The sequence below is a fragment of the Anoplolepis gracilipes genome, chromosome 1, assembly GCF_047496725.1.
Source record: "Anoplolepis gracilipes chromosome 1, ASM4749672v1, whole genome shotgun sequence".
NCBI classification, from domain to species: Eukaryota; Metazoa; Arthropoda; class Insecta; order Hymenoptera; family Formicidae; genus Anoplolepis; species Anoplolepis gracilipes.
Genome location: NC_132970.1, coordinates 4,479,807 through 4,491,154, shown reverse-complemented (window position 1 = coordinate 4,491,154; position 11,348 = coordinate 4,479,807). Strand labels below are relative to the sequence as shown.

The window sequence follows — 11,348 nt, the reverse complement described above, 5'->3', positions numbered from 1 at the left end:
CGACGGCGGACAACGACGGGCGACGGGCGACGGCTGGCGACGGCGTTGCGTGCGAGAGTGGCGTCGCGACGCCGGGCGTCGGCGTGAACCTCGCACGCGCTGCGTTCCGCGGCATCCCGCGCCGAAAACAATGGCGTCGTCGGGGTGCCCCGATCAGGCCGGGGAACGGAGCACCGCCCATGATAGGCGCCGCCTCCGGTAGAATGTCAGATCGGGGTGATCAGGCCGCATCAAAAGCGCCGCTTGGAGTTGCGCGACGCCGTGCCGAGTCGAGCTGCGCGGCACGATTGTAGTTTATCCCCACTGTCGGCGAGCGTGACGAGCGGCGGCCACGCCACTGTTGGTATGGCTCCACCCAGATACCAGCGCTGGTCCTGGTTGAGAAGCCTCGTCAGGGGCAACGTTGCCCGGAGGCAAGGCAACTGCTTGGTCGGCGCTCCGCTTGCACAGGACGAAGGAGAGAGAAGGAGCGTGAATGGGCAGGGAGGGAGGGGGGGAGGGGAGAAGAAGGAGAAAGGACGAGGAACGGAGAGACGGCGTGAGGCGCAGGGAGAGAACAACACCGACCGAAGGGAGACGGTGTGTACGAGGGAACGCGCTTAGGGGTGGGGGCGCCGAAATCGTGCGGCAGGGATCTCCGCATGCGGGAAGGCAGACTCTGGTGGTCAATCGGGCGCCGTGCACCGCAGCAGCGACGCGTCACTGCACCCCTGTTTTGGGAGTCGGGCACGTGCTTCTTTCCTCTCCACCGACGCCGCGCGTTCAACTGCACTCTGGCTCGCAGCATCTCGTCCGCAGCCAGCCAGGCGCGATAAACTCCGATAAACCGTCGAGAAGAGCCGTGCTTCTCTACGTTCTCGTACCCGGAAAGCATTATCGTCAAGACAGCTCCTGGATATTCTTGTTTCTTTTGTAACGCGGAAGGTACGGCGTTGATATTTGAACGTTGCGCGCGCTTCTCGCTCTTGACAAAGAATCTCGTGAATATTTGCTACATACCACATACCGCCGTGATCCCGAGGGGGAGACGTGGTCCCGATCTCTCGGATCTGTCATCGTGCCTCGTTCATCATTGACAGCGACAATTCGCGTTTAATCGTCAACAGTGTGGATTCATCGACGTGGCAAGATTCGATGTACTCTCGTTAAACTGTGCAATTCTAGTGTATCAGTGAGATCAGAAGTTGAGCAGCGACATATCCATTCGTCGGCAGCTGACTCCTTGAGATTCCTTCGTCGCACTGAGGAGCGCGAGAGCTCCGATCCACGGGAGCCCTGCTGGGAAAGTACCGTGTGAGCGGAGCAACGTCGTCGCGGATTGTGCTTTCAGCTGGTGGTTGGATCCGGCCTGACCACGGCCATTCTCGACACGGTACGTTCGCATTCAGTTTGCGATTAAAAAATCACTTTTTAATATCTTCATATTTTATCAGCTCTGTGAAAGCTTAAGATTATTATTTGCAGACGCAAACTTTTCTTTTAAACGTGATTAGTATGATTAGTAAAATGTTAAAAACAAAACTTGTATTATAGGCAGTTAATTAATTTATGTTTAAATTAAAAAAATTTTCGATACGTGATTATCCATTGTCAAATATAATACTTTCTTTTGATTTATTATAGTAATTATTAAATTATACTAATTAATAATAACGATTCCATGAAAAAAAATTAGAGAGGGTTTTCTGGATTTTTTTAAAATTATGTTCTTCAACGGATTAATTATATCTCTTTTGACTTTTGAAGCACTTTATGTTGCAAGTAACCGTCAGACTTTCTACATTATCTACGTTATATTAATTTCTAACATCTGATTACTGATACAATTAAATAATTATTACATTTAGAAAAAAGAATGTATAAGTAAACTACAATTATTAATTAAATAAATTAATTTTAATGTTCGGGATTTTATGTAATCAATTTTAGATAATGTTTGATACAAAGTCTGAATATTAAAAAACATTTATGATTCTTTAGTAAATTGATTCATTAACAATGTAATATTTTTATTATATTTTCTTTTCACATATTTTTTATATTATATTATATAATCATTATTTTTCGTATTATTTTATATAATTTTCATTTGGTTAAATATAAACAATTTTAGCGATATCTAACACATGAAATCTTTGAGAAATGTGATTTCTCAAATTACATGTATGGATTTTATCATAATTATTTTATTTTCATAGTAGGCTATTTCCATGATTAGGAATTATCAATTTTTATAAAGTACGTTTTTTCGATTTAATCAAGGTTTGATTTAACAAAATTACGAGCTTCTTTTATTTTATTTGTACAATAAGTGTAGAGCAATATATCTTGTTGCTCGACAACAACAGTAGCAAAGAAAACGAATTTTTCCTGCAGAATTGCCTCTTACTATCTATAGAAAAGTGTAATAAACCGAAATAGAGGTAATAACTCGGACGCGCGGCGCGGTGCGACGGTTAGCTACAAATTGCGCGTGGCACAATGGCGTTGTTAACGCCCGAGTACCTCATTATGATCGTGAAAAAAAGCTGTCGATTGCAAGCGGAATGCATCGCACTTGTTTAACGAAAGCGCGAGAGGCAATATCGCGGTGCCTTTTATGAGAGCTTCGATTTTTTTAACGTACAAGAGATATTCTATTTATGTTCTGATCTCGTTCTAGAATCAATTTGAATTTGAAGTTGTGTAACTTGATGATAAAACTTGTACATACGATGAAATTACGTTTTAAGTAGAGTGAAAAACGAGAGAAAAGTTTTCATTAGTCATCCTCTTATTGTTATCATTTTATATTTTACGTCTTTATACATTGTAGTCTAAAATTACTCTTATATTTCGCTATTTAGAGAATTTTATTATCTCCATTATAAAAAATTTTACTATAAATGTGAATTTTAATTTTATAGCTTTTTGCATAGCTTTCTCTCTCTTTCTCTTCGTTATTCTTTATATTTAAATTTTAATGAGTAAATCGTAACGTTTTTATTATCTCCTTCGTAAACAATACTTGTAATTTTTAAAGGAAAATTATGAAAGAAGAGCGTTAAATTATTTTTCATCAGAAGTAATTTTATGTAACTATAGAATTCCATATAATACAATATTTGAACTTTTCTTATCATTTATTCGAGAGACACATTGTTGATATTATTTCTAAACGAAAGAAACGAACACGTTTTGCTCATTGAAAGTGATACAATCTCAGAAAATAACAGATGTCTCTTCTCGAGTGCTTGACAAAGAAAGCATACTTCAGAGATTTCGTGAAAAGCCCTTTGTCGTGCCTAAAGCGCTGAAGCGGAGGAAAAAGGGACAGAGTTAAGAAAAATCTTAATTTCTATTATTTACTAATTTTGTCTTTTCTTTTGTGGTTTTTCTGTTAGATCGATTGATATTAACGTTTCATGTATTGCAAAAATGTCTAATTAATTTTTCCTTTAATTGTGTGTTGCATAATTAATATAAATCTTTACCTCATCAAAAAATGTTTATATGTATATTATAAAAAATTGGTACACAGAAAATTAATCAACAGATACGTATTAGTTTCAATTGTCTTTTTAAGATGGAAAAATGATTATAGAGTTTGCATTTCTCTTTCTTTCTTTCTCAGTCTTTAAAGAAAATCAAATTATATTATTATATGGAGAAATGCGCGATATATTTGATAGCTACTTATTGTACACGTATGAAGTGCGTCGGAGAATTAAAAACGATTAACTTGTGTATCCGATTCGAATTAGCGTGACGTAGTGCGCGACGTACGCGTTCGCAGTTTACTGCCGGCATTCTAATTAGCGCAAATTAATGCATCGTGCTTAAACTTTTGCTTTTCGCACTCGACGCAGGTCGTCTGCGAAATATTCTGCTTTTGTGTGCCGAGAAGGTAGCGCGCGATGTCGTGTCGTTTCAACGAGACTAAACGCAGCTCGTTCCTCAGATCTCCGTCGCGTTCTGCACGTCGCGTTCCCCAACTGTCGGATAGTTCTGGGGCAGTAATTTCATCTCGTACCTCGCTAACTAAAAGTCCTGTAAGTCCTGTTTGTGTGAAATAACGTACTGTTCCTAGATCTCTTCGCGTTTTTTAATAACTGATAATTTGAAAATGTTGTAATTATGTAAGTGCCATCAGTCTTCAGTTTATACATAATAAATTTGTCGATATAAAAAAGATAATTTAACGATTTCTTTATGTCAAAACATAACAAATTTATCAAACGATGCTTGTGTCACCAATAATTGTGTTACAGGATATTGTCTTAAACAGAAATGTCAAATTCATTTAGATACAATAAACATTACATATTATCCACCAACATATGATATGGGAGAAGTACATTCCGTAACGTATATTCGTATACAGTGATATTTATGCATTTTTTGCTATTTATTTTTATTCTTTAACTAACAAAGTGACATAGATTGCTACCGCGAGGAAACATTCTCGTAATGTCAAATAAAGTATGTATACAATATATATATATATATATATGTATATACAGTATCAAAGATTAAATTATTCATCCTTCTGCTAGAGTCGCGCGGAAACGCGTTTTGACAGCGGGATCCAATCGAGATCTCGTAGCCCGACGAGTATACTTTCTCTCTCTCTCTCTCTCTCTTTCTCTCCTAAGAAGTAGCGTCTCGAGAATGAGTCGCGACAAGAAGCGGAATGATCTCGCGGTCGACCACGTTTAACGACCCTTGGCTCGCCGCTTTACAGCTTGCACTTTTCGATCCGGTCAGGCGCGGGTATTGATGTCCCCCGCTTTGCCGTCGGCCGTCGTGACGTTACCGCGACTGGGCTTGAAAGGAGCTAATGATCTACGAGCCGGGCCGAATGACAATTAACGCTCGTCTCGACACACGCCGGCGTGTGATGATTAACCGTGATGAGACGAGGGGCACGCCGGAATGCGCATAGATGCGCTGCGCTCGCGCCTACATGTCGGATTTCTCGATCGTCAGGATATTGTCTCGAAAGCAATACTACTATTAGGTATTATTCGATAATGCGACGGTGTGATTACATTATTTCTCTTCGTGGCGATTTTTTCACAACATTTTTCAGGAATGGTTTTAAATAACTTGCACTAATTATCTTTGTTTATGTAATACATCGTTTAATTATCGAAAGATTTGATAAATAGCAGGTAGGAGTACAAATAAATTGCAGTACGTATCGTTATGAGTGCTACTCATTTCTCATGTATATACATATAACATAAATTTCCGGGTGCAGTTGTAAAAATAGAATAACTACTGATAATTATGCAATATTTCAAAGTCAAAGTATACATACTTACAATTAGTTTCAAAGCATAATATTGCATATTTACTTTCTTATGGATATAATGATTTATTGTTACAAAATATGAAATACTATGCAGCATATCAATATCTATAATTTATTCGCGATTATTAAGTCACTTCATTAATTATATTGCAAATATAGGAATGAAAAAAAACACTTGTTTTTGAAAAAAAAATAGATTTAAATTTTAATCCAAATTCTATCAATTATATATCCTAATTGTATTAATTTTACGACAGCGTGAAAAAATCTTTCTGACATTTCGATATTGTACACATTTTCGCTAGATCTACTGCGCGTGAAGTAATACGAACAAATTTATGCGGGATGTAATCAGCCTTGGAAAAATTTGAAAATTTACCGCCGACGCGGCAATGTTTATTATTTGTTCGGGTGCTATTTATTTTTTGGCGCACTTTGAAATTTGCTTTTGGCGAACCAGTTTCGACGGCGCCAATATTTACCGCGTTTCGCAAGCGATAATCCCCCGAATTATGTTCTTTGAAGCCACGTTATTTACGCGCACAGAAGGGCGTGTGCAATGCATCGCGTCGCATCGCGTCGCTCCGCACCCCGAAAAGGTACTGGGATCAATTGAATTTCTGTATATTGTTATGAATTTATAAAAAAATTATTGTAGAAACATATGTAACATAATTTCGGACGCGGCTAATCGTTAACATCGTTCGCTAGTTGCTGTCGGCTAAGTGATTCACCGCCGTTGGCTGACGGGTCCCCTTTTGGCGAGCCACAAGTAAAAATTTTATAATACGATTAAGAATGACGTGAAATCGAAACGCGCTCGCATCTGTTAATAATCCATGCTGTCGATACGTTATGTCGTTACGGTTGAAATTGGTTTTTGATCGCGCTCTGCACTAAATAATCATCGCGCCGCGGATATATTCCCCGTGAGAGTTACGGCATTATCGGCGATATTATCCAGCTCCGATAATACGATATCGGTGTTATAGCATGTTATATGTATTTTAACATGTTTACGTGCAACATGTTTTTTTTTTTTTTTTTTTTTTTTGTGATAACGATGATGGATTTTCATCTTTCAGTTTTTGCTCTAAATAAAACGCAATTATTACCTCCTCTTCTTTTTTCATTTTTAAAATTTGGTTTGTATAATTATGTTACTGTGTACGCTATTGATATGATACTGTGTACTCTATCATAAAATTTAATAGAAACAAAATTGTGCACTTATATAATTTTTGTTTCAAGAAAATTAAAATAGCAAGTAAATAAGAAGGGGTTAAAAGAGCAGGCAAACTGAGTGAGAATTTAAGTATAAAAAAACTAAAAGTTTAATAAATATATAAAAGCAATACAAGACAAAAAAATAAACAAAAAAAGTTATTTTTTCTGCGTTTATATTTTGTTTATATTTTATTAATTTTTTGACATTTTGTTTTATTTTCAATGTATTTCGTACAATTGTTTTGTTTTTCTTCATTGACCGTCTTTTAATTGTAATTATAAACTGATAAGAGTCCAGGTAGGAAACAGAAACATTTGTTATTTTGCATTTTATAATCTTCTGTCTTGTATTACTTTTATATATAATATTTATTAAAGTTTTGCGAATTTAGTTTGTTATATTTTAATTTTCATTCAGTTTGTCTGCTCCTTTAACTTCTTTTTAGTTAATTATTGTAGCCTTATTTTTTTATTAAAATAGAAAAATGTTATTAATAAACTCTCCATAAAAAGTACATCTATCGAACAAACTTATTGCGATAAGTGTATTTTATTGAATGATTATTAGATCTTGATTTATTATCTAAGTATAGTTATAAATCTATTTATAATTATATCTATTTTTTAAAATGAATAGCGTTGTGTTCTTTCAACTAATGCTTACATGTAAATATCAACAATCGGCTCGAGTTGCTCGGAAGAGCAAATTATACAGGAGAAATTTGACCGAGCCATTCGGAATGATTTTAGCACTGTGTTAGCGTGGCCGGAGGTGGCGGCGGTGGAGACGGCGGCGGCGGGAGCGGCGGCGGAGGCGGCAGTGGCGGCGGTCGGCTGAGCCTGCACCTTCGTCCTTGCGGAGGTAGCGGTGGCGGCGGTATCGCCGAAAGTGACAGCGCTCCGGATTATCCGCCGAGCGCTGCGGCAGCGCGGAGCAGGGAGGCTGCGGCGGCGGCGCTGCACGCGGCAAGAACCCTGTTGGGCGCGGGGGTGGCCAACCCTTGCTCGCCCACCCCCGAGCCGCCCTTCTGGAAGATGCCGCATAAAGGTCGGTGGAATCAATTTGCTTAATTTTACGCGAACGAACGCGAGACGAGACGGGATGTTTAGTGATTGTGATTTAGAATAGTATTGAGAGGGTGGTCGATAAGTTGACTTTTTCAAAGTTTCATTCGGTAGAGAGTCGATGGATGTGTCTTTTGATAGAAACTCTTGTCGAACGGATGGAGTTATTTACGAGACCTTTATAATTGATTTATTCTGTGATAAAAAGTGTCATTAATTACTAAACATAAAACACTTGTATTTATTAATTGGAAGTGTGAATGGAATGAAAACGAAAAACTTGCAACTCTAGAAATTGTAATTATCGAATAATTTTTTTATTTTAATTGGAAAAGTATACTGTATTGAAACAGAACAAAATGTACAGATGAGCAAATTTTTCGATCCTCTCGCTATTGCATCGGGTTTAATAATATTAAAACGTTTATTTTAACGACAGAAAATCGACTCTTTCTATAAATTCCAGAACTGCCGTGTATTTTTGCGGATGCTCCAATTACCGCGGTTGCTTGCGAGCTATCCGACTATCACTCGGCAAACCAGACGATTATAGAAAGAAGCAACTGTCAACACTGTCTACTTGCTGGTAATTTCGGTGCGATAATCAGTACAGATCCAGTAACAAGTACGCAAGTACACGCATTTTAGTTCCTAATTAAGTAGTTAATCGCTCTGTCGCGTTTATTTTCGATAACAATAAGAGAATGAACGTGAATAATACAGCAACTCATAATACTAAAAACTTTAAGAATCATATATCATTTTGTAGATATTAAAGATGTTGTAATGTCATATTTAATCATAATATGTGTTTTTGGTAATTAGTTTCGCTAATGACTTTTCACACATTTTTTAATAATAAATCTTGATGTATTATCGCTCGATTAAAAGTTTTATTAAGTAGATGGTTTTGATGGAGACTCACGGTTCTTCCAGCAAAATTGCGATCTCGCGAATTATACAGGAAAGAAACGAGTAAATACGCGTATGCTTATGAGCTTAGGTGGACTCGCGGTTACCCTCGGGGGTTAGTCGGTAATTTGACACGCCTTTGACCGGCTTCTGTCGGGCCAGCGGCCCCTTCGCCAGCGACACCGAAGGGTGGCGAAGAGTGGAGGCCTTCTTGCACCTCGAAAGATTCGTCCGCGCGACCCGCCAGCACCGATACACATCCGGTAACAATCGGTCGACCAGCTCGAACCTTCTTTTCGTAATAAGGGGTGGAAGAGGGATTGGGGGCGCTTAGACTGCCAATTTATCTCGATGCAACGTAATCTTTCTCTGTTCGAGAGCGGAGACGCGGGATCGCGTTACGCTATACTATGGTCCACGCGAGATTATAATGGGACTTGAAAAATATAAGTGCTTCCCCCCCCTCTCTCTCTCTCTCTCTCTCTTTTTTTCTCTTTCTTTCTCTCTCGTTTTTCATCGGTCCCCTTCCGAGGAGTATTCATGTATAGTTCCAAGGCGGGCAATGCTCGCGTGGCACGAGCGCACCCCTCTTTCATCCGTCCAACCACTAATCTGCCCCCTCTTGCGCTCTCTCTTTCTCTCTCTTTTCTTGCGTACTACATATATATATATATATATATATCTCAGAGAACAAACTGCCTTTTACTCTTCGGTTCTCCATAAAATTCCCAGTAGCTATTTGAATCAAACGCCCGATTCATGAGAGCGCTTTATTTCGTTCTCGTCGTTACGCGAGATTTGTTAATGGTTATGGGCGCCAGGCCCCGTGCGTTGGTTACGGGATCGGATCTCGCGCGTGCCAGGGAGACTGCGGAGATTACCTGCTTCCGTTGCTCCAAGAGGATAATAAATGTCGGCGGTGCGGGATTATCCCCGCGACCAATCAATAGATACGGCTGTGCAATACGTCTGCGAGGTTCGCCGATAACTTTTGCTAGTAGGTAGGCATATGTGAAGGAATGTGCCGATTTATTTCTTCAGATTGCATGGCTGCCATATTGTGAAGAAAAAATATGCTGTATAAATTACTCAATTAGTTTAAAAGCAGCTGCATGCGAATTTTGGGATGCTTTCTGTACGAGTAGCCATTGATTAATCCTTTCGCAGATATTCGCGACATATTTCGTCACAACCGGAGAACATTAAGCGGAGAGTATTAAGTCAAAGATAACTCGTTTATATGAAAAATTTAAACATCAATAGAATTTTAATGGCACGATTGAGAAACTCCATACGCAAACAATATATTAATATTAGATTAATTTATTTTTACGATATTAAGGGGATTACTGTTGTCTTTTTTCCTTCATTGTGATAATGGTTCGTTTAATACGATGAGCGTTAAATATCAAGTCAGGATTTCGCGGTCCGTTACCTCACGCAAAATTACTGACGCAAAATTTATTTAATCGTACTGTGGCTACGCTCGCGGCGTCGAGATTATTGTGTTATCTCGTGCATTCTCACGCAAAGCATCTTGTTATCCGTGAATAGTAACTAGCGCGAATGAATAGTAACTAATCCCGCTGTGGTACAATTTCAGTGAATATTTACAGTGAAAAGCTGTGTAGAGAAAAAAAAGGGAGAGAAAGAAAGAGAGAGAGAGGGAGAGAAAATGATCTGCCTTACGCACGGTGTCAATAATAACGGGTACGGTAATGAGTGTGCGCTGTCAGAGACGGTGGCTGCTAATACCGTGCCGCCGCCTCTTAACACCGTCCGTAATGAATTCGTCGTCGCTCGGGAAGCACGCGAGAGCGTCTCTACTCTTACCGCGATTCAACTCATTAGAGAGCGTATGCTTGGCATGCCATCTTTGATGTCGCTGAAGGGCGCCCACGAGATGAAGTTCTCTCTCCGGCGCGGCGGTGCCATGAGTTTATCACGAAACGCTCGGAGGCTGTGCCGCGCGCAGGTTTGCTCATCCTTCGAGATCTTCACCCTGATGTGATAATAACATTTAGCCGGTGATACTCGACGAACGCGTCGATTCCGGAAGCGCCTTGCATCCGTTATGCTGCGCAACTGTTCTTGGAAATAACCTGGAACATCGAGCAATGCGAACGTTAATGCGGTGACAATTCTGGAGTAAATATCTTGAAACTTGCCTTGCGATATGAATTATTTATATCAATAATTAAATAATCATTAATAATCAATTGCTTATATGCTCGTAAATTTTTTTTATCAAGCGAGTTGATCTCATGTATCTTTTTTCACTAGTAATGCAATAACATTTTATATACTTTTGCAATCACAATATTTTTTTTAGAATTGTTTGTATTATATTAATGACGAAAGTTGTGTGGATAGTTTATCTCTGAATCTCATTAATGCGCGGTCGACGTATTATCAATGTTAAATATGGCGCATAATTATATTATTTAACGTACGTGCGACGCGACAGGTGAAAGTAATTTTGGCCATGAAAGCGAGATATTTTTTATGGATGCCGACGGATAAACAGCAATTCGTTAAATGAATTCGGAACCGACACATTCTGTAACTGATTACGTTCAGCCGGTTTCGAGTCGCAACGCGAGACTAATTATCTGCAAACTATTATTACATCCCATTAAACAACTATTCCGCTGCAAACTTTCTGTCATCGTTGGAAATTGGAGTGGCGTATTAACCGCTTCGCTGATTGTGAGTTGTTTTGTTTCTATTATCGAGTAACGATCAATCGTTTCTTTCCAATGGGTTTAATGTTTGCCCGTCTAGGATATATGCAGTGGCTCACACAAAATTGATCAAAAAACCGTTAAGAATAGCTCTCTTATAAATA

The 11,348-nt window shown here is 39.2% G+C and overlaps 1 protein-coding gene across 5 annotated transcripts in view; it reads left to right on the top strand.

The window, feature by feature from the left end:
• The first annotated feature begins 535 nt into the window (after window positions 1-535).
• Window positions 536-11,348, top strand: part of Toy (paired box 6 protein twin of eyeless) — a 35,474-nt gene continuing 24,661 nt past the window's right edge. Inside the window, exons 1-3 of one of the 5 annotated variants that reach the window (XM_072905898.1) lie at window positions 536-1,372; window positions 7,274-7,571; window positions 8,055-8,213. In XM_072905898.1, the coding sequence (XP_072761999.1) occupies window positions 7,559-7,571; window positions 8,055-8,213 (172 nt within the window). In that variant the 5' untranslated portion in view covers window positions 536-1,372; window positions 7,274-7,558. The remainder of the gene's footprint in view (window positions 1,373-7,273; window positions 7,572-8,054; window positions 8,214-11,348) is intronic. The other 4 variants (XM_072906072.1, XM_072905979.1, XM_072905812.1 and 1 more) reach the window with 4 other exon arrangements.